Genomic DNA, 25,032 nt, shown 5'->3' with positions numbered 1-25,032 from the left:
CTAGAAATATTTGGTCTATATATGTAAAACTGTCCAATATGAAACCTTCCATTTATTATTTTTGTGTGATGAAGCTTTAAGCTCGTAAATAAACGGATTCGTGTAGAGGGTTGGGTGATGATGTGAAAAAATTGTTGAGACAGAGTTCACTTTTCTCTATATAAACCATCTATCTATTTTTTAAAAAAATACTATCTAAGAAAGATAATAATACTTACAAATTTATTTATTATCAAAATAAATTTACCTTCAAATTTTGAAGCAGAAAAAATTTAAAAAGTTGATAATACTTCAATTAAATATTAATAACTACTGATTAAATATATATCTAAAAATATAGAATTATCAAGAATATTTAAACATAAATGAAATTTAAGTTAAATTAATTAAGGAAATTTTTTAGTTATCAACCACTCTTATTAAGCTTTTCATACTAAATTCTTTAAATAATATACCAAATTGCATATAGATATGAGATTTAAATTTCGAAAATAGTTATACTTAATAGCATCATATTTTTTTCAATTTTAATTTTCTTTTTAAAAAATGAATTAAGACTTTTATCTAATCATTAATTTTAAATTCAATTTACTTAGTATAGAATAGATACAAATAAAAGTGTTCTAGATGACTTATATTTAATTCTACAAAAAAAATAAAAATTTAATTTTAATTATGTTTTATTTAAAAGATAACCATTTATTTTCAAAAAAAATAAACTAAAATAAATAATGAAAGATTAAAATACTTACAAATTTATTTTTTATTAAAATAAATTTACCTTAAAATAGATAAAGTATCAAGTATGAAACAAATAAAACTAGCTTTGATTGACAAAAATTAAAAAATTAGATAAAACTTTATGAAAAATTAATAGCTCTTGATAAAATAAAAGACTTAAAAAATAAATATCTCTAAAAATACAGCATTATCAATTAATACTCCTTTATTTATAAAACATTTAAATTTTATAGTTTAAACTATTACTTGGAGACAATTAAAATTTGTAAATTAATTAAAATATTCAAAAATAAATGCAATTTACATTAACTAAAGCCATTTATTAGCTATAAATATCTTACTAAGCATTTTCATATCAAATCCTTCAAATTATATCGATTTATAAAGTGAGAATTAAATTGCAAATTATGTTATTTTTTAACTTTAAAGCATCTTTTTATTTTAATTTCTATTTGTTTTATGGTCTTTAATTTCAAAATACTCAAGTTATAAAATATACAAATAAAATATACAAGAAGCATTAAATTTTATTCTACATAAAAAATCATATTTAATTTTAATAAAGTTTTATTTAAAAGATAACCATCTATTTAAAAAAATATTATCTAAAATAAATAAAAATATTTATTTTTGCTTAGATAAAATTTTTTAGATGCAAAAAAGATTTATTAGTTAAGTACACTATATATTTTTAATAAAATCTATAATTAAAGTGTCAATATTGTCATAAATGTTTTATTTAATGATTTTAACAAAGTGATAATCAATCTAAAAAAAATAATAATAAAAGATATTTAAAGTTGACAATTAGATTAGGACTTAATTTTAGAGTGTAGTATTAAAAATTAAAAATTAATCTATTTAATTTTATTTTTTATAATTTTATTTTTGTTTTTAATTTTTTTTTATGATTGACAAAAAATATTGTAATAAGATAAATAGGCATATAAATCATCTTTAAATAATCAATTTTATTGATAATCTTTAATAAAATTATTTTTATACAACTTTTGCTTGTAATGAAAATATCATATTATGATTTAAATAATTGAACAAATTTGTCATCCATTTCTACTTTTATAATTATTAAGAAAAAGCTAATCTTATTTATCAAAATAATGCAAAAACTATTTATCTATTTTTTGTAAAATAATATTGTAATTTTAAAAATATATTTTAAATAATATAAATTTTTTTGAATCAGTCTATCTATCAATTCATCGTATGTAAAATCGATAACATAAAATTAAAAATTTTATTATTTTATTAAATATTAATTGATTGAAAAAAATTTTAAAACTATAATTGTAAAAATATTAACTTAATTAATTAAGAAAAATATTTTAAATTTAATATATATAAACATCTTTCTAAAAACCTAATTTTTTTATTTTATAATCATAACTTTCAATAAAAGTGAATATAAATTAAGTTACTCTAATCAATAATTATTGATAGGGTAAAAACAAATATCTTTTCTTTACAATTATTATTTTAAAATATGATAGAATAAATATTTTTTAAAATCGAAATATTATATTTAAATAATAAAAATTCAATTTTTATATTTTTTATGTATTATTTCAATATCTTTTTCCTTAAACAATTTTTCAAGCTAGAAAAATAATTTATGAAATGACTAAACTATCAGATATTACAAAGAAAATATAAATATATCAAAAATAATATATAATAAATAAATATGGATTGATAACCAAAAAATCTCTGAAGAAATAATGAAAAAAACTGAATTTAATTTTTAATTTGAAATTTTAAAAGTTCTGTATGTAATAGCATACATTTTGAAAGTAAATGGATTAATTTATGTTAAAATAAATAGTTTGAAATGATAGAAAGAATACCAAAGAGAGATTGAAATGAAAAGTTTCTTTAATTTTTAAGTTTAAAAATAACAAACATGCTTTTGATAGTAAATTATAAATTATGAGAAAATGATAGAGGCTCTCTAATTTGATATTAATATTAAGTAAGTTAATAAATATTATTTAAGATAAAAATTCACTTTATATTAAGAAATAACTTAAATTCTTACACACTTTACAAGAATAGGTTTTACAATTTGATTTGATTATATTTTATATTTTTGAAAAAATAAACTAATAAATATTATTTTTATTTAAAGTTTCATAAAAATTATTAAAAATAAAATAATAAATAAATAACTTAATTTAACCACAATAAACAATAATAAAATTGATCAAAATTAATTTAAAATGACTAAATTAAGCGAAATATATTTATTTTAAACAGATTTTACAAAAATAATTTTTTATTCAAATATGATAAGCTATTGAAGATTTCACTATTAATTTAATTTGAAAATAATTTTTTTATGACTAAAAATAAAAAAATGAATAATTTATTGTAAATTTTATCTTCCCCAATTTACTGGTTGGTTAAAATTTTAAAACTCTGTCCACATCAGTAAAAAAAAAAGAATTTAATTATTGATGATATTTTATTTTTTTTTATGATTAATGCTATAATTAATAGATGCCTTCTATCTATAAATAATTTTTCCAAAAATTTAAACTTTTTTAAACCAACAAAAGAAAATGTTTATTTAATATTTTATCCCTAAATAAACATATTAGCAATAAAATCATTTAATTTAATTTAACTAACCAGGCTACTTTTATAAATATAATTCGGTTTAACCCTATCATCCCTCTTATATTAATAGCACGGTTATAAGCGATAATCACAATGGTATCTTAAACTATAATAAAGGTTTGTATAACTAAAATTAAATTATGTAAAAATGTTAAACACAGATAAATCAAAGAGAATGCTAGAATGGCTAGATAATTTCTTAAACTTAATACTAGCAACTACATTTATAAGATGTTCATACAGAAAAAATTGCTAATACTAATATAAACGATGTTAATCCTTATGAACATTATTACCTCTAAAATAAGTCTAAAAAGGAAGAATATAAAGACTATTGTGAAGTATAAATGAATTAATTAGATCATTTAGCTATAAGTGAATAAAGGCAATTACGTTGCTCTTTTTCTACAGAGCTAACTGATAGAAATGGAATCGATAGAAATCGTTTCGAAATAGTTAGTCGTATTAGAAGTAAAACCTTCTAAACAAATGAAACTCAAATATAAGAAGAATTATATTATGATGATGAAGAAGAAATAATTTAGAGCCGTTTAAATTCTTAGTGTTGTAGTTAAATTGATTTGTGTTAAAATTTAAACTCAAGCAACTTCTAATAAGAATAATAAAGAGATATTGAATCGCCATAATAGAGTAGTTAATAAAATGTAATTTAATCTTATTAGAAAAAATAGCTGATAAATAGCAACCTTTTTCTTGAAAACCTCAAATAAGAATTTCTTAAATTTTATGATTTTAAAGATGAAAAAAAAATAGCCCATTAAATTTATAATGACCTAAATTCAAAAGTAAATGAGAAAAATTCGAGAGAATTTACTTAAAAAAGTTCATTGTACTTTAATTAATAGTTAGATAATCAACTCTTTACGTTTAAATAATGCGTTTATGCAAATTTGAACAGTGATATTAGCAAATAATTTGCAAATTACTGTGGGTAGAGTAATTTAAATAATATTACTTAAAATAAATAAGGAATATTAAATGCGTAATTAAATAATAGTAATATTAATCGAGATGATGATAACATTTAAATTAACAATAATAATAACACATCCTAACATTAAGATTAATTTGTAAACTCCAATTAGTAATGTGCTTCTTATAGTCTATTTCAAGATTTTTTTTGTTTAAAACCAAAATCTGTTTCTTTTCTAACAAATTTTGATTTTACAGATATAAGGCAAAATTAACCAAAAAAGTCTGCTAAAAAAAAGAGTAAGAAAGAAAATTCCTCTTATGTCAAGAATTCTTAATTTCATAACCTAAATAAATTATTTATGTACAATATTTTGGGCATGTTTAGAGTAGATGCTCTAAATAATCTTAATCTTTCTGAAATCATAATTAAAGAGTTAATAAAGATAATTTAAAGGCTTAAAATTTCTAGCAAAAGGAAACACAAAAAACAAAGTCAAGGATTTTATAACTATTTCACACACAGCCATTATAACATCCTTTTCTTAAAAATAAATGAAAAAAATATATACTAAATTAAGGAAAGTCCTCTTGATATAGATTTACACCAATAATGCTTTAATATTAATTTGAGTAAAAATGTTTCAGAAACAGAAATAGCTTATATGAATTTGATGAAGGAAATTAATTTTTAGATTTTCATGGCTAACATAAGAGAAAATTAGTTGATTGACGATGGAACTGAATCTAAATAAAATATAAGAAGCAAATACACATTGAGAGCAATTAATGGTATTAAAAAAATAGCAAAAGGAAATTTTATAAAAAAGTTTTGATGTTGTTTATCTATTTGTGTTTTAGTTAGTACTTTTATATGCTTCATCTATTATATCCTAACTTAAATATTGATTGTTTTTATTTAATGTTAATTTCCTATCTATTATATTTTGTTAAAATAAATAAAAAAAGCATTATTAACTGAATAAATATTGGTGTTAAATATTATTTATTTAAAAGATAATATTAGTTCAAATCATTAACATAATTATTTAGGATAACAAAAATAAAATGCTTGCTAAAGCGCTTTTCAAAATATTTACTTTGCTAAGGTGATATTTATTAGATGTAAGTAAAAGCTTTAGCTAGGTAAATATAGAAAATATTTTTAATTTAACCCATATTTGAAATATTAATATTATCATACCTGTTTCATTTGTATTGAAATTAATATTGTAATATTCAAAAAAAAAAACCATAAAAATAGTTTTAAAAAATGTTTAGAATAAATTTTTAAATATTAGACTATTGAATTAGGATTTAGTTTTAGAATATAGTAGATTTATAAATTAAAAATGATTTTATTTAGCCTTATTTATCACAATTTTATTTATATTTTTTAATTATTTTCATCATATGTAAAATGTATTGTAATAATTTAATTTTGTAAATAACACACCCTTAAATAATATGTTTTATTGTTATCTTTAATAAAATTATTTTTAAAATGCTACTGTTATTTGGTAGTAATAAAAAAATTAGATCATGATTTAAATAATCGAGCTATTTTTATTATTCATTTCTATTTTTATAATTATTAAGAAAAACAAACTTATCCTATTTATCAAAATAATACAAAAATTATTAAGAAAAACTTATCATATTTATTAAAATAATACATTAATTATTTAATTAATTACAACAAAATATTTATAAAATTCAAATTAAGATATGATGACAGTGTGATTTTTTTATAAAATTTGTTTCAATATTTATGTAATTTTTAAAAAATATTTTTTTAATCAACCAATCAATAAATTAATTGATAGTATAATAAATATTAGATACAACATTAAAATTTTTAATATATAATTTATTATCTTATTCCACTTAAAATAATTTAATAATATTATTCCGTTCCATTCAATAAGTATTATCTTAATTAATTTATAAAATATTTTAAATTTATAATCCATAAACCTCTTTCTAAAACCTTATGTTATTATTTTATTAACAATTTTTTAAAAAAGACGCCAATTAATTTTAGTTTCTTAGCTATTATTAGTTAAAGAGATATCAGTCAGTTTCTTGCAAAAAAAATTAACTTTACAGTAAATATTTATTTTTATACTTTTATTTTATTTATGATTGAAATAAATTTACTCCTCATCTTTTCTACTACTAATCTGCGCATTAGAATATTATTATAAATTAAATAGCATAATACTTAAAATCATAATAAATAGCTAACTTAGGATTTATTGTAAACAAATAAATATACTAATAAACAAATATCTTTTGAATTAATTAAAGATATTGGCAAGAAATTAATAGAAAAAACATCTAATTCTAGATTTACTTTGGGAAAATTAGAAGACCTAAAAAAGCATAAAATAATAAAGTAGATGGAGTGACACATGTATAAAATAACAATCAATGAAATTATGATTGCTTAATTAATTAATAATAAAATGAAATAGCATATTTATTTCTTAATATTTTTTAGATGTGTAATCTAGTAATTAAAAGTAAATTAAATTTTAATAGAAATAATAAATCATTTTTTTGTATTTAGAAGGTATAAATAAATAAATGGGGCTGAAATAAATCTCTTTACATTTAAATTATAAAAATAACATTACATTAATTGTTTAGTTGAAAAATGAATTGGGTTAAATGATCGATGGCTCTAAAATTTGAAAATTTATTTAAATAATTAGTATCAATTGAGATACATTTATAAAAAATAAAATTTAATTACTACTAATAGAAATTAGAAAGAATATAAAATATTTTATTATATTAATTTTATTTTTAATATAGTAAGTAATTGATGAATATATATTATTTTTATTTAAGGCTTTTTATATGAAAACTATTTAAAATAAAAATAAAAATGTGGTTGCACTACCATGAACTAATTAATCTTACTCAATTGAAATTTGTAAAAGTAAATAATTAATATTAATTTATTTTAGATATACTTACTTAGATTATAATTTAATTAAACATTATAAATAATTTTATTTTCCAAAAAATAAAAAAATGTTCAAATGTTGTAATTCTTAACTTCTTCGAAGAGTTTGTTTGTGATTGGTTAGTTAGTTTTCAAAAAATTTTAATAATGACAAAACTGAGTACATATCAGTAAAAAAAAAGACTTTAATTATTGATAATATATTTAAATTTTTTATGATTAATGCTATAATTAATAGATGTTTTTTTTTTAGTTATTTATTACAATTTACTAAAAATTTAAATTTTCTAAAATAAATACTAAGAGAATGTTTATTTAATGTTTTATTCCTTAATAAACATATTAGCGATAAAATCAACAAATATAATTTAGTTAACCTAGCTATTTTTATAATTATCCTTAAGCATTAAATAATATTCCCTCTTAAATCTATAGAACTGGAATAAGCGTAAACCAAAATGGCATCTTAGTCTGCAATAATAATATTTGTAACTAAAACTAAGTTATATAAAACAGTTAAACACAAGCAAATCTTACTGGGTATAGCAATGACTACACACTCTCATAGTCTAAATGTTAGCAATCATATGTGCAAGATTTTCAGTTAGAAAAAAATGATAATATTGTTATAAATGATGTTAATTTTTATGAAAAAAATAAAAGAAAAAGTAGATATAAAAAGGAGGAATAAATAGACTATTTGGATGTTAAAATGAATAAATCGGAGGATTTTGATACACATGTATCCAGATAAGTACGTTGCTCTTTTTCTACAGAACTGATTGATAGAAATAATGTTGATAGAAACTCTTTTGAGATAATATGCAGTATTGGAAATAAAACCTTCCAAACAAATGAAACTCAAATGGAAGAAGAATCATCTAATAACAATGAACAAATAGCTGTTTAAAACATTTAAAACTCATTATGTTTATTTAAAAATCCTCATTATTAAAATGTAAACTAGAATGACTCACCATAAGTATAATAAAATGCTAAAGCATCACCATAACTGATTAATGAATAAAAGTTACTTTAATTTCAAAAAAAAAAAGAGTTCTTAAATCACAACATCTTACTTAATAGCCTCAAGTAAGAGTTTCTTAGATTTTATGATTTAAAAGATGAAAAGAAATTAGTCCATTAAATTTATAATGACCTTTCTTAAAAAGTTAATGAGATAAAATCTGGAGAATTTACTTAAAAAAGTACTTTATAATCAAAACAATTATTAGATTATTAAGTTTTTACATTTAAATAGTGTGTTTACACGAATTTAAACAGTGATATTAGCAAATAATTTGTTAATCACTGTGGGTAAATTAATTTAAATAATAATTAAAATAAAGAGGACGTATTAAATACGCAATTCTATAATAATTATATTAGTCGAGATGATGACAACAACCAAATTAGTATTTCTAATAATAGTAATAATGACAACTCCTAGAATGTAAATGAATTAATCAATTTAAACGAACACTAAGCTCCTTCAAGTTTATTTTAAAAATTTTTTTGCTTAAAGCCAAAGTCTACTCCTTTTCTGAAAAATTTTGACTTTTCTGAAATCAGGCTCAATTAGCCAAAAAAGACTTTAAAAATAAGAAATAAGAAAGAAAACTCATCTTATATTAAAAATTCTTAGTTTCACAACTTAAATAAATTATTTATGTACAACATTTTAAGCATGTTCAGAATAGATGCGCTAAATAATCTTAATTTATCTGAAATAATAATTCAAGAGCTATCAAAAATAATTTAAAGGCTTAAAATTTCTAGCCAAAGGAAACACAAAAAATAAAATCAAGGAGTTTATAACTATTTCACGCACAGCCATTATAATATACTTTTCTTAAAAATAAATGATATGAATATTCACTAAATTAAGAACAGCCCTCTTGATTTAGATTTACACCAATAATGCTTTAATATTGACCTAAGTAATGATGTTCCAGAGATAGAAATAGCGTATATCAATTTGATCAAGGAAATTAATTTTTAGATTTTCATGGTTAACATAAGAGAAAATGAGTTGATTGATGATGGAACTGAATCTAAATAAAATATAAGAATCAAATACACATTGAAAGCAATTAACGGTATTAAAAAAATATCAAAAGGAAATTTAATAAAAAAGTTTTGATACATATGCGTGTGTGTATATTTATTTGTATATTAATAATTTTAGTAAGGTTCATAATCTCTTCTTTTAAATATTACTTGTTATTAATTAAGTGAATGTAATAAATATCCTAACAAATTCTAATTAATTTCCAAATAAAGAAGGCTAAAAATGAATTGATTGACAAAGCGTATCTAAAATATATTTTTGAATAATCTTAAAATGAAATTGATAGATAAACAGAAAATCTAAAGTTACATTGTTATTTATATAATAAAAGAAATATTTATAAATTAGTTATATAATATTTAAAATATAAAATATATTTTTATGTAGAGTACAATCATCATTATAATGGCTTTCAAAATATGCATCTATAAAAATAGTAAAAAATGAACATTTAAAATAAACGCTTTAAGAGCTGAACATTAAATTATGATTTAGCTTTAGAAAAAAGTAGAATGAAATGTTAACAATTATTTTATTTAACTAATATTTAACAATTTTATCATTTTTTTTTCCAATGATCACCACTAAAGTACAAATAGAATATTTCTATCAAAACTCTCTGCTTTTCTAGTAATTAACAAATAACTCATCTAATTTAAAAATATTATAAATAAATTAATTAATTAATTTTTGTAAAATATCTATAAAAGATTATAGATAGATATGTTAATTAATTATAATAAAATATCTATTAAAATAAAATATAAAATTTAGGATTGTAATGATTTTATTTAAAAGTTTATCTAATTTTCATATAATTTCAAAAAAATATTTTTTAGAATTAATCAATCTAATGCATAATATTATAATTTTTATTTATATTTTTAATTAATCTTAATTTTATTTAATAAAAATTAAAAGAATAATATTAAAAAAATAAGTATTCAGTTAAATAATTTTAATAATATTTTAAATATACTCAATTAAAATTAATGATGAACTATCTATGAAAATTTTATATTAATTATTATTTATTTTAATTTAAATTAGATCTTTATTAATTTTAATGTATTATCTATCTTTCCTTTATTTCTTAAGAGATTTATTTCAAAAACTACTAAATAAATTTACTATGAAATCAATATTTATTTATATTTTTTACTTTTATTTTATGTATTTTAAATCTATTAATTAATAGAAATTTAAAAATTTAAGATTATTGTAATAATGTAGATAAGATATTATTTAAAATAAGTTAATTGTACATTATAAATTATATCATTCACTTATTATTAAATAAAAACAATTGTTTAATCAATATTTTTATCCCTAATTTTAGATTTTAATCAATAAAAGAAAATTAAATAAAATATTTAATAGTAGCTTTACCACCATAGAAAAATTGTCTCTAAAACCTAAATTAATTTTATTTATCAATAAAGATTCTTAATTTTAATTATTAAATATTTGTTTTAGCTCCCTAATAAAAGTTAAGCTGAAAAATTAATTATAAAATATGACATTTTTCTAAAATAAATATTAAATTATTATCAAATTAAAAATGAATTAATTAATTAATTAATTATTAAGGATAAAATATTTTAAAATATTAATTAAAACATTAAATGTATTTTTTAAATATTTAATTTAAAATAAAGTGAATTATTTTCTATTATTTAAAAATCAAGAATAAGCGATAATTAAAAATATTATCCAAGAAATATAATATTTTATTTTAAATAATGAATAAATTGATCAACCAATCAAATTCAAAGTATTTAAATTAAAAAATTGTCTATCTTCTGGGCCAAACTTCTTAATTACAAAAATGATAATATTAATTGTTTCCTAGGAATACTTTAAAATTACTTTTTTTAAAATCAGCCAATATAAGCAATTAATAATAATTTTACTTTAAAAAACTAAGATTTGAGTTATATGAAGTTAAAATAATTTAAAGGGGGTTATATTTTCTAGTTTTTTATTAAAACTTGAAAATGAAAATCTAAAATAAAATAAAAAAAGTTTATATGTATATAAAAAATTTGTATTAACACCTTATTGTCTTAATTATTGGGAGACTAAATTGTTTTAATTATATTTAAAGTTTTATCTTCCTTAAAAGATTTATATCAAGTTTTGGATAAAAAAATATAAAAGCAATATTAATAAAAATTAAAGCTCTGAACTTATCAGAAAATAATTAATTAATTAACAAATATTTCTAAGCATTTTGTTAATATTTAGATTTGACATGTAAAATTTTAATTTTAGTATTAAATTTTAACTAAATAAATTTATTTTAATAAAATATATGCTTTATTTTTGATTTCGTTAGAATACAAACTTATGATTTGTTAGATATTTATATATATATATATATATATATATATATACGCTTGCTTATTTAAATTCAAAAATATAAATATTTTCATTAAGTAGTGTAAATAAGAAAAATCAATAGGACTAGTAGTTCTTATTAAATAAATTTGCTTATCTTAAATATTAAAAACTTCAGACTCTTAATCAAAACCACAAAAACTTTCACTTACTAATAGATATAGTAAATTATTAATTAAAAGACATAATTAAAAAAATCATCATTAATTAATAAATTACTTATAAAGAATTTAAACAAAGAGAGAACTTAGAAAGAATGTAGAATAAAACTTCTAAATTTAGTTCCTAAGAAAATAATAAAAAAGTTAGTTTAAGTGATAAAGTATTATAGTTTTTATAGGGTAAATTGATCAGCATATTGCATGGATTTTAAAGAAATAGGATATTTTCGATTATTTACCTCACTATTTATTTTATTTAAGTTGTTAGCTTAAGCTTTAATTCAGCTTTTTTAACTGATTATGCCTCTTAGAATAATTCATTTAACAAGGATAAGCTTTTTGAAAATGACTAAAAGGGAAAATAAAATTTAGAAGGATAAATAAATTTAAAAAGTGCTGATATTAGTGTGCATTACTATATTTATAAAATTGTTAAGTACAGCCGTATTTATCCTTTGTTCTATGATATTTTTAGCTAGTACTAGAGTTAAATCTAATTAGCTATAATCTGCATTTTTATAAGCATAAATACACTACTTATACTTCATATTATAAGAAAAATGATACTTTATTTAATCGAATTCAGTAGATTAGAATATAATAAATAGTCGATTGATTTAAACCAAAAAGATTTAAGGAAATATGAAATAGATGAAGACTTAGTTTTGTAGATTTTGCACTTTTTTGATACATTTGATAGCTTTTACATGGCTATATTTGGATTTTATAGATATGTGTTTATGATTCCTAATTTGCTTATTTCGATATCTTACTTGGTGCAAACAGATACAAATCTAGCAGGATAGATTTTAGCCGCATTAAATCTAGGGTTAGCTGCATTGGTGACTTTAGTTGTTTCATTCTACGATTTTGATATTAGCTTTTATAAAAATAATTAAAGCTAAATTGAAAAAGAAGATTTCCTCTCTAGAAAAATATCATTTTCTTCGATTCTAAGCATTTTTGGAGACATAACAAAATGCGGAGTAGTATCAATAAGTTTGAGTGTAAATTAATACTTGATAGTTTGTATCATTTCTGTCATTTTTACTTGCTTTGAATATGCAGAATTTATTATAAGCTTTATTTATTTAAGAAATAGTATAGCAAAAATAAACTTCACTTATCTAAATCTACTAACTATAATCAATCTTATTATTATCTTGTTTGGATTTACAGATATAAAAAATGATACAAGCTTCATATTGATTATAGCCTTATTTTTACCAATAGTCATAGTATTTTCTTGTTTTATTTTTCAATTTTTAGAACAAAGAATATTAAATTGGTCGGTAGAAACAGCCACTAGAGATGTTACAAATTTAGATATTTATTCACGCACTGTTTAGTTTTACTCACAGAATATAGATATGAAAAAGTATCTTTACTCTTATTCAGGCTTAACATTTGAAAGCATAGCTACAAGACATTTAGATTCTTGTAATGATTCAAGCTGTTTTTGTAGATCTACACTAGATTCTCCTTAACAAGAAAAAAAAGTATAGAGAAAAAAATTCTTAGATTAGTATCTTTTATCTCTATTTAATAGTTTTTTAACAAAGAGTAAAGTTAGCCAATATAAATTAGTTAGATTTTAGCTATTAGCGCTTCTTATAGACTCAATAAAATGCCCTCTCAAATCAAATATAGAGGCCATCCAACTTTCCCATATACACTTTTAGAATTTAAGCTTCAGAGAGAAAGTAATATTAAATGTTCTTTGCCAAAGAGCAAATGAGTTGTTTGAAAAGAATGTAATCTCTATTGAAAAATAGAAATAGCAATAAATAGGTGGTAATTTTTATCAAACTGAAACTGATCTCTACGATATAATTCGATTTGATTAGCTATTAAGTTAGTATCAAAAATAAACTAGAACAATATATTAACAAAGAAGAGACTTTTTCCTTCAAATATCATGTGACGAAGTCAATCTAATATAAGTCAAACAAAAAGGGGAAAATCTATTAATGTAGCTAGATTAGGTATGTATTTTTAAATTTATTTTTTTTAAATAATAATTTCTATTTTTTGTAGGTATATCTTCATACCTTCATACATTAAGACTTTTATTTAAACTCAAATTTTAAGATTTTTAAAACTTATTAAGATCTAATGGGTATAGGTCTAAAATTTGGAGGGAAGCTTAGTAAATGAGAAACTACAATATTTAATACTCATATATATTGATTTTTTAAAAATTCATTTTCTTTTTTAACACAATTGATTAAACATAAAATTTAATATAGATTATATTCTTATAACTGATTTATCAATTTTTTTATAAAAGATTGACTAGATAATTGAAGAGTTAAATAATATTAACCCACTGTCAAGAAGATGCTAGGAATTAACTTTGATTTATACTTCCATATTTGATATGAGGAAAAAAAGAATAAGAAAACAAGTCATCTAGCAAAGAAAAAGTGTTTTTCACAAAATAGTCAATGGAGATTAAAAAACTTTAAGCTTTTTTTCCTCGAAATCTTGCTGTCTTTTTGTCTCAATGCTAAAGCCTGTAGGAATAATAAAAAAATGTACAAGAACAATTTACAATGTATTTGAATTCGGATAACAGGAAGTAATAAATAGGTCAATTAATTCACTAATGCCTGATTCAATTTCATCTGTGCATGACAAAATCCTTAATAACTTTATTACAGAAGGATAAACAAAAAATATTATGACTTCTGATTATTTCTTTTTAGCAAAATCTGCTAAAAATTTCCTCCTCCCAATTAAGGCTACTATGAGATTAGCAAACTTAAAAGAAGAATTTGGTATTTCCTGCTTTTTAGAGAAGATAGAAACAAGTAATTAGTTCATTTTAATAGATGATAAACTTACATTAACTGGGAGAAGAAATAAAATTATAAATATGTCTCGAGACATCTATACCTAATGTTTTTCAACTATTTTTAGTACAGAAAAAGGTAAATCTTTAAAATAGTTATTTATTGATTAATTAAATTCAGAAAATTTAAAATACATTTAAGTAAAGAAACATCTTATAAAATATTAATAGGAAGTAACATTTTCAAAATAAACAACCGGGATTAATTTTAATTTTATAAAATTATTTTATGTTTCAAGAAAAATTAATAAATAAATAAATGAATAATTTTTGTAAAAAAATTTTTATCAAATAATAATTTTTTTATTATAATTTAAAAGAAAAATACATTTATTTTCTTAATTTTATTAAATGAATTTTGAAAAAAAATTATAAATTCTTCAAATGGATTAAGAATAAACTAATTAATAATATTTTAATATAATTAAAATATCAAAATTATTTTTATTTTTTAAAAAATTAAGCAAATTATTTTGAAATAATAATCTAATAAATACATATATATGAAATAGGTGATAATAAAATAGGTTAGATAGACTTGTATAAAATAATCCCTTTCATGCAAGCACTTGACCATTAAAACTGCAATGAATTAGATTATTTCTAATCAATTATGATTTACCCTTTGAATGAACACCATTTTAATAATATGAAAAAGAGAATCAAAATAACTTCTAAAAATGCTTAAGAGCTAGCTTGGTATTTAGTAATAAGCTATATTTAAATTTATATTCAAAAGAAATACTAAAAATATTTTTAAATTAAATCAAATTTTAGATATTTGCTCTTGCTTCAAATTGTGGTTTCCTAGATATTTCTTTTAGTGTGAAGAGACTTAAATCTAAATATGGACATTCATTTAAGTATATTGAGATTTAAAATATAAGAAAAGTCAAGAGACGTTTAGAAAAATTAGAAAGCTTGAACACTCTTCGAAGCGATTTAAATTAAATTATGAAATTAAATGTCTCAATAGACAATAAGACACTCTCAAAATCTCTAGGGCTTCTAGGACAATCTTTGAAGCTCTCCTTTACAAATAATGATTTTTCATTACTTTTTAAAGACCTCTCTTTTTCGAAAGCAAATTTAAGCAAGCAAGAGAATGAAGAGGAATAGAAATGGTAACTTAAAAAGAAAATGACTCTTTAGTCATTATCAAACAGAGATACTACAAATGCAAAAAGTAGTGCTGGAATTGATTTCGAAGATGAAATCGAAGATACTGAAAAAGTAGGCGAATAATCAAGCAAAAAAAACTCTCATAAATAATAATTTATAAAACTAAAAAATTTATAATAGGAAAATGAAAATAACAATAAAAGTTAATTCTAATTTAACAATGAAGATAAAACATTTATGAATACTTTTGATGACACTTATCATGAAATAATAGATGTCAGTCATATTTAGCTGAAAAAGAAATCAATTTAGGATCTGACTTCTACTTCATTTTAGTAAATAATATCGAAGTAGAAGCTTATCTCACAGAATTAACTTGATAATAGCTTTTTACCAAGCAGGAATGATTTAAATTAAAGCTATTTGGGAAGTTACATTGAAGCTGAAAATAATTCAATTCATATAAATACTCCTATATAAATTTAATCTTCAGCTTAAAAAAGCAAGAATAATTTTGTAGATGCTAGTTTTAGCAATCAACCTTAACACAATAGACAAATTGAGTTACAAAACGAAGATAGCTTTTAAAGAAATTTAAAAAATTTTGATTCTTTTCATATTAATCATTCAAGTTAAAATGATAGTTTTGGGGATTAAGGCAAAAAATTTAATAATTAAGTCAAAAAAAATATTGAAGAAGTTATAGATACTGCGAAAGATAGATACGAGCAAGCTACTTCTAGAAGCTAGGTAGGGCTTGGAAGTGTTACTGGCAGAGAATTAAGAGGTTATTAGGAAACAGATAATGATAGATTGTATTACTAATAAGAGTCTTAAACAAAAAGAGGTAGTTTTAATGCTTTGCATAAAGCAGATTATTTAGAATCAAACACTTAAAGAGAAAATAACAATAAAACATTATTTTAAGAGCAAACAGATAGAATGAAAAATTAAAATGAATTAAATGAAGAAGACAATTATGATTAGAAAAGAAAAGATGAGGAATGGGTTAATGAGATCGATTCAAGCTAAATTAATTTTAATAAAATTCTCAAAGAAAGAAAAAGCGCTTAATTTTTAGTGTTTGCTTCTAAAAAATCTTCAGGAAATTAATCTTAAGAAATGAATTAACAAAATCAAGATTTTCCCATAGATAGGTCAAGAAATGATAGTTTTTAAATGTTGCAATCTTTGCCTTAGAAGTAAAACACTTAGAATAATAGATAAAGTGTGTAAATTAATAAAGTTACCTCATAAGAAGCTATTAGTTAAATAGAAGGTACTTCTAGAAATAATTTTAATTTTGATTTTGAAGGAAGCACATCTCATAATTTAGATTAGGATTCATCCAGATTAGAAAAACATATTAAGCAATAAGTATTTTATTCTGGAACTTCTTCGAGTTTAACAACTTTGAAAAAATCACTTAAGAATAGCAACAGTTAAAAATAAAAGAAGAAGAAAAAGAAAACTGTTCAATAAAAAAAAGAAAAATAACCAGATAAATTAGATGGAAATGAATAAAAAAATTAAAAAGATATTAACGCTAACTAAGTCAATGCATTTGAAATAAAATAAGAAAATGATTAAAATACTAATTTTTAAGATAATAGTGTCCTAGATAATAATCTAGTTGCAAATCACAAAGAAAATCAAGAGCAGCTTGGTGATTAAAATAAACAAGAATCTGATGAATACGATGAAAGTTTCGAAGATGATGAAGAGATAGAATAAGATGATTTTTAAGAAGAGGAAGAAAAATAAATTGATGATGAATAACACAGAGAATAAAATTCACATTCTGAGGATATTAACAAAAAGAATGAAAATTCAATTGATAAAAAGAAATTATCGTTTGAGTCTGACAATATATCAGAAAATAGAAATAAAGACATTGAGTTAGTAGAAAGAATAGATACTGGCATGGATAGAGTAATTTTTATTTTTTTAATCAATATTTAACAGAAAAATAAAAAAATAATTAAAAAAGTCTTCTTCAACTCGTACAAGGAGTGATATGAGTGCAAAAAAATAAATAGTCTCAACTATTATGATGCAAAACTTTGAATCAGTTCTAGTAAATACAATAAAAATAATTGGCTATTTTTCTCTTCTTTTTATAATGTTTATTATTGTCTTTGTTTACTTCACAATTACTTCTAATCTCAATATAATGTAACAAAACCAAAACGTTATATATCTGGGACCTGGTATGGAAGAAGATGCTAGTACTATGATCATTTAAACCGAATTTCTAATTCAATATAAGGTACATATTTATTTTTTATTTAATTTTATAAAATTATAATTTTAAAATAATATTTTTTTATATTTCAAATAAATAGTTTATTTATTGCTAAAACAATTTAATTTAAATTTAAATTTTTAAAATTATCAATTCAAATATTATTATTATTTTTTTAAAGACAATTTTTATTTTAATAATTTAATAGTCGAACCTCTTTTTGAGCAAAGTACCTGATTCAAAGTTATCTGATTTATAGAAAGGAAACGGTGACGAACTAAGCTCAATCTTAGGTAAGATTGACTACATTTCAATAACAAGTCTTTCTTTTGCAGATGTAGTACTAGATTAAAATGATTTAAAAATACTTTCAACATATCAAAGTGATGGAAGCATAATGTATTCTGTAGAATCTACTCATTTTTATGCAATCTTATAAGCATATCTAGGGTTTATATAATATTCTAACTCAGTAAGTAAAATATCTCGACTCTATGTAATTAAAAACTTTTTAGAAATTATTGATATTTTTAATGATTTGAGGACAAGTGCTTTGAATTTAGCTATAGATAGCGCGGATTCTACAGAGACAGTTCTCGTTTACACTTTTATTATGATCATGGTAGTTGCTTTCATCACTATAGGAATGATATTTCCAATTTACAGAAAAGTTTAACTATCAAAGGAAGATACTTTAAAGTTATTAGCAACCTTCCCAAAAGATAAGTTAGAATCTATGATAATTCAAACAGAAAAAGTTATAAATTCTAATATATTTATCAAAAATTCTACTGAAAAAGAAGTCCATTTAAAGTCCAACATAAGATGGAAAAAGAGAACTATAGCAAATACAACTAAGCTTCCTAAGTTTAATTTTTTTGTTTCTTTGGGGTGCCTTGTTGCTTTTATTTTAATATCGTTATATCCAATCATAAATTATATTATAAATCATACGTATATTCATTAACTTTAAACATTCATCACAGAGCTTGGATTCATTCACAATGCGAGAGGTCATTCTGTTTTCGCTAAATCTTTGTTGTATATGAGAATATCAGCTGCAAATGAAAACATTATAGAAATAGCAAACAGTTTGGATGAGTTTTATCCTACATTAAATAATCTCAATTCGCAGGTTATTTAAAATTTACAATAAATCCTAAATAACTTCTAAGAGGCAGATAGGTTTAATTATGATCTTTAAAAAACATACGTTTATGATTCTTTAATTAAGGATATGTGTTAACAATTTTAGTTATTTAAAGTATTTGAATTTCAATATGAAAGACAAAACCCAAGTTTTTTAAATTTGAATGATTGTAGAAGCTAATTTTAGAACATTTTAGCTCATGGAATGATTTTGGGTAAATAAAATATTTCAATTAATAAAAACTGTTTTAAATTATTCAGGGTTTTTGATAGAGTTATCAAAATTGTCTGATTAGGAATTTATGATGATACTTTTTCGGAATTTTCAAAATTTTGATGAAGAAAATCATCATAAAATAATTTTCTTTATTTATTTTTTATTTTAAAATAGAGATTATTGTGAATTTTAAGTCATAAATAATCCCTTACAATCATGCTAATTAATGAAATCATTATTTTAATAAATTTTTATACAAAAATGCTAACTAAATAATATTTTTTTAAACAAATAGAGCTTCAAAAGCTGTTTTAGATATACAAAGATCTATTCTATATAGCTTAGAATTCTAACTTTACTTAAAAATTTTAAGAGTGGGATGCTTAATATAATTTTAACTAGCTAGATGATTTGCAAGAGTTTTAATCTGGGGCTTTTGAAAATATCTTTCTGTTTCAATAAAGTTAAATGAAAAATTTATTTAACTATCTTAATAATATACAAACTGCTTTACTTATCTATGCAATTATAATTATTTTGCTCTTGTTCTTAATAGGTTGGATTAAATTTGTTACATATGTTTAAGCTGAAATCAATCAAACTAAATTTATTTTCTCCTTATTCACAATTGATTCGCTTCTCGAAAATAATTACATTGCAACTTTCATTAAAAAATCAAGTAAAGCCAAATGAAAAATTATTTGAAGTAGAAAAAATTATTCAACAAATAAAGTTGATATAAAGTTTACAGGCAGACTAAATAATTTATATTAAATATAATTTTATTTTATTAAGTTAATTTCGTATTTTGTATTATCTTTAATTTTCTTTATTTATTTAAATGCTTTTAAACATAATTTCATCGAAAAGATCAACTAAAGCATCAAAATAATTTAAACTTTTTTTTGAATTAATTCAACATTATATTTAATTAATAATAAAATCATGAAAATAATTTTTCTTAAAAGTGTTTTGATAATTTTACTTAATTATTTATCTTTATTCTTAAAAATATTTTTGAATAAACTAAAATTTATTTTTCAATTTAATTTGTTTTTAAAAAAAGTTTTATAGTTAGCAGGATATTTAAATTTACATAAAATATAGATAGTATACTAATCAATAGTATAAAATATTTATATACTATAATGTTGTCAATATTGATCAAAGATCGATCCACCTTATATGGTTTTTTTATATTCATTTTTTTTTTTTCGAAAAAAAAAAAATTTAAGAAAAAAATGCCTTAATTAAGAAGCATTTACAGTATGTGATATTGTTCTTCCTCCAAGACCTGACCTTCATGAGTTCTTCTATTTTATTCTAACATGGAATCTGTCTTTTTCTAGATCATATTGTATTCATTTGTTGCAGATTTTTGTTGGCCTTACTTTTATTTGATGACTCTTCTTAAGTTGTTTATAAAAGAAGATATTTGTTAACTTTAAGAGTTAATCTTAAGGATGTATTTTTTTTCTATTTTCAATGTGAAATTTTATGTCTTTCTCTATTATGAGGTATTTCACCAAAATTCTAATTATAATTTATTTAATCCTGGAGCTATATCTACATACACATAGGTAGAAACTAAAAATTTACACACTTTAATTTATTATTATCTTAAATCTTTAACTATTGTTTATATATATTATTATTAGTTAATAATTTTTTACCATTTTTTATTTTAATTATTTAGCTTTTACGATTTTCATCATCATCAAATAAATTATATATAATAAATTAATTATTTTTTGTATTATCTTCAGTTAATTTTTATGAAATGGAGTATTTATACATTAAAAATAGTTTCTAATTCTTAATTATTTTACTTTTAAAATGTAGCTATCCTTGGATAAGTATTTCTCAATAAGGAAGTGTATGCATATTTAATATAAAATTTAAAAAGGTTTTGAAATAGGTAGGTATGTATGTAGGTTTGGATTTGATATAAGAAAAAAATAAGGAAAAAATCTTTTTTATGAGACATTTAGTTTTTTAAAATCTCAAGTTTCAATTCAAATCTTAATTAAATTTTGAATTTGAAATAAATGAATGAGATTTTATAGAAATTTTTATTATTTAATTTCAAAATATTTTCATTTAATTTATCATCAAATTTAATAACTTTAATGAAACTCGTAGTTAATAACCTTGAATCTTGTAGAAAAATATTAAAAATATGGATTTTAGACAGAACTCTTACCTCGGTCGGGTAGACGTGATTTTTATGACTTTATGGTAATTAAAAATTTATGTTGTTTTAAAAAAGATTAATAAAAATAAAGACAGATTTTGTTAATTAAAATTAGATTTAACAAATAAAATAAAATGGAATAACAAAAAAATCAAATTGATTAAAACTTTGCCAAAGTAGAAATTAATCCATTTACAACACAAGAAATGCTAATTTAGTAAATGGAATAATTTTTAAACCAAGAAGAAATTTAATTAGCTATATTCAAAAGAAGCGATTGCAATATAATACTTGAAAATATTCTTTAGAAGTTAAAAAAATTGAATAATTTGAATATTTTTAAAATAACACTTTAGAATTTCAGAGAAATTGATTTTGATCATTTGTTTTCTCATACTTCAAATATAAGAAGTATTCGTGAACTTGATATTACATTATTTAAAGACATTTAACAATTCAAACCCATATCTCATAATGCAGGTCACTATTTATGTCAATTAAATGATCTATAGATTCTAAATTTATAGATGAATTTAAAAAGATTTTAGTATAGCGAATAAACTTTTAACTTTTACGAAGTTTATTAAAAATGTAATAAACTTAAAAAATTAGATTTTACAATTAAAAGTTCAAACTATAATACTTTTATATTTGAGTCACTTTTAGATGGGATTAGACTCATTTTAAATTTAGAAAAATTAAATATTCGTGTTTATGGAAAACTATGCTATAATTCTTTATTCAATAAGTTATATAATGAATTAAAAGATTTAAAAAATATTAAAAGTTTAGAATTAAGCTTTATTTGGTCATATGGAGCTAAATTTTAGGAATTTAAAAATTTGTTCTAATAATTGTCCAAGATTTCAAGTCTTGAGAGCATAAAAATAAGCATAGCATTAAATATCTAAGAAGTATAACAAGATGACTAATACGATGATTTAAAAAAAATTATGAGTGAATTCTAAAGCTTAAAAAAATTAAATTTCAATTTATGCTATTGCAAAAACATCAATCTTATCAAAATGCTTGAGTCAATAGCTTCTCTACCAAACGTAGAAGAGACTACAATTGATTTTTATGTAAATGAGACATCTTCATTTTAAAATAATTTATCAAATCTTGTAAAAGCTCTTTGCAGTGTGCAGAGTTTAATAGCATTAAACATTTACTTTTCAAGTATTATTGAAATAAATTTTGAACAATATTTGAATTTAATAAGTGAATTAAAGAACTTATAGAAATTAAAAAAGTTGACTCTATACTCATAAATGAATAGAAATTAAAAAACTATTCCACATTTGAATTTTGATGATTTGATTGAGACAGTAAAAAAATTAGAAAAATTTGATTTTACTTTGAATGAAAATTATAATTAAATAAACATAGGCAATACATTTTTGAATTTATTATCGCATTCTCTTTAACTGAAGGAACTTAATATATACTTTGGGTCTGATTATTACCTATCAGATCAAAATTCTAATAATAAGCAGCTTGTCTTGAAGGATATTTTGTAGGATAAGCAAAAATTAGAAAAAATTAAATTAAATTTTAATAAAACATATTCAATTAATAATTAAGACATTATTTAATTCTTTAAATCCTTTTAGACTAACTCATAAATAAAATATATTCAACTAAAGTTCCCAAAATAAACAGAGTACGATTTTTTATTTTTAGATTCTATGAGTTAAGGCTTGAGCTCTCTAAGCAATCTTTCTGACTTATCTCTTGATTTTAATAGAATAGATTAGAACTTTGACGATGCTGGTTTACTTTAGATTTCATCTACCATAGGAAAATTAGTTGCAATTAAATTTCTTAATCTTGTTTTTCATTGCGATTATCTCTAATCAAGTACTTTTAAGCATATTCTTTCACAATTCAAAAATATGATAAATTTGAGACAATTTATATTTGAAATGAAAACAAAATTATTGAATAAAGATAACATAGATACAAACACTATTTATGATTCTTTTGAATTACCTAAAAGTACAGAATTTGTCACTCTTTTTTTGGATGATGGAGATCAAAATTTTGCTAAGATAAAACCTATATTTGAAAATTTTTTAAATTTGAATCAATTATTTTCACTTAATTTACATTTGGGTAAATTTCTTATGAGCTAGAGCGAGTGGATAAAGGTGAGGAATTATTTTACTTAGCTTAAGTTGGTTTAAAGGATTAGTTTACAAATATATGATTTACAATAGATCTGTTTGATTTCTATTTTTGATGACTTACCTTACTTATAAAACCTTGAGCTTAAAGAATACAATTATCAAAATACCTATAATAAGATAAGTATAAAGAGAAAATTTTGTCATAGCTTTGACCAAATTAATAAAAATAAAATTGTCAGCTATAATGGATTCCAAAAAGAATAAATATCTGAATTCATTCTATTCGAAAATTCATATCTATTTTTAGAGAGCAGATAGACAATTCAATGGTCCTTTTAAAGCTTATGTATTTTGACCCATTTTAATTTAAGTATTTCGTAAAATACAAATATTGATGAAAATTTTATTTGTTGCTTATTTTAGAGCATGAAGCTCATGAATAAATTAGTTGAATTAAAATTTGAAGTAAAATAATAGTCAAAATTTCAAAATTAAAGTCTCCTAAAATTTGGTGAAACGCTCTCATATTTAACAAACCTTTAGTCTCTAAAAATTGCACTATATCAAGATAAATTAGAATGGAATAAAGATAATTGTTTTTTATAAGGAATTAAAGAGCTTAAAAAATTAGTATGCTTGAGTATCTGCATAGAAAACTAATTATAAAATTGTTAAATATTTGATGCAGTTAATGAATGTGTTGAAAAATTAACTTTGCTAAAAAGACTTTCGTTAAAAATATAAATTTAAGAAAATCAAATATAAGATGTGGTACCAAAACTGTAATGGTTATTCAATCTTTTAAGAAAATAATTAAAGTATTTATCTCTATAAAATGTAGATTTAAGCTATTCAGAATATAAAACTTTCACTAAATATTTAAACAGTCTCTAAAACCTAACATATATCAAAATTGACAAAACTCCAAAGTAAAAAATCTATAAATTACCTAGACTAATTATACTCAAAAATGTGTGAGAAAAGAATGAAAAATTAAAAATATTAAAATAATAAATATATTTACTTTTGGATATGTATTGTTTAAAACATTTGAATTTTATTATTAAATTTTGATATTATAGCACTCACTTCTAAGAATTCAGGAAACATTAGAATTTAATTCCTGGATTTGCTTTCAAATTGATTAGTTAAATAAATAGTTTTATTTTAATTTTTATCATAAAATATTTGTTTTATGATTTTTTAAT

The 25,032-nt window shown here is 20.5% G+C and overlaps 5 protein-coding genes across 5 annotated transcripts; all 5 read left to right on the top strand. All coding sequences in view use genetic code 6, as the record gives it.

The window, feature by feature from the left end:
* Nucleotides 1-3,515: 3,515 nt before the first annotated feature.
* TTHERM_00002750 (hypothetical protein) lies at nt 3,516-5,144 on the top strand (the record flags this gene model as incomplete). Its single annotated transcript, XM_001008056.2, has 1 exon — nt 3,516-5,144. The coding sequence occupies one exon, from the start codon at nt 3,516-3,518 to the stop codon at nt 5,142-5,144; it is 1,629 nt and encodes a 542-aa protein (XP_001008056.2).
* A 1,157-nt stretch (nt 5,145-6,301) lies between these two features.
* Nucleotides 6,302-6,719, top strand: TTHERM_000002749 (hypothetical protein; the record flags this gene model as incomplete). The annotated part of the gene is made up of 2 exons (XM_012795632.1): nt 6,302-6,416; nt 6,619-6,719. The coding sequence occupies 2 exons, from the start codon at nt 6,302-6,304 to the stop codon at nt 6,717-6,719; spliced, it is 216 nt and encodes a 71-aa protein (XP_012651086.1).
* A 710-nt stretch (nt 6,720-7,429) lies between these two features.
* On the top strand, nt 7,430-9,425 carry TTHERM_00002740 (hypothetical protein; the record flags this gene model as incomplete). The annotated part of the gene is made up of 2 exons (XM_001008055.3): nt 7,430-7,452; nt 7,718-9,425. The coding sequence occupies 2 exons, from the start codon at nt 7,430-7,432 to the stop codon at nt 9,423-9,425; spliced, it is 1,731 nt and encodes a 576-aa protein (XP_001008055.2).
* Nucleotides 9,426-11,966: 2,541 nt separating this feature from the next.
* On the top strand, nt 11,967-20,387 carry TTHERM_00002730 (transmembrane protein, putative). The gene is made up of 7 exons (XM_001008054.2): nt 11,967-13,899; nt 14,205-14,847; nt 15,281-15,474; nt 15,546-17,822; nt 17,881-18,159; nt 18,344-19,499; nt 19,797-20,387. Exons 1-7 carry the CDS (start codon nt 12,010-12,012, stop codon nt 20,192-20,194), a joined length of 6,837 nt encoding a protein of 2,278 aa, XP_001008054.2. The 5' UTR covers nt 11,967-12,009; the 3' UTR covers nt 20,195-20,387.
* A 1,442-nt stretch (nt 20,388-21,829) lies between these two features.
* On the top strand, nt 21,830-23,099 carry TTHERM_00002720 (hypothetical protein; the record flags this gene model as incomplete). The annotated part of the gene is made up of 2 exons (XM_001008053.2): nt 21,830-23,023; nt 23,085-23,099. 2 exons carry the CDS (start codon nt 21,830-21,832, stop codon nt 23,097-23,099), a joined length of 1,209 nt encoding a protein of 402 aa, XP_001008053.2.
* Nucleotides 23,100-25,032: the final 1,933 nt, after the last annotated feature.

The sequence above is a fragment of the Tetrahymena thermophila genome (assembly GCF_000189635.1).
Source record: "Tetrahymena thermophila SB210 genomic scaffold scf_8254803, whole genome shotgun sequence".
Classification (NCBI taxonomy): domain Eukaryota; phylum Ciliophora; class Oligohymenophorea; order Hymenostomatida; family Tetrahymenidae; genus Tetrahymena; species Tetrahymena thermophila.
The sequence above is the reverse complement of the archived record's forward strand: the minus strand, read 5'-3'. Positions and strand labels throughout refer to the sequence as shown.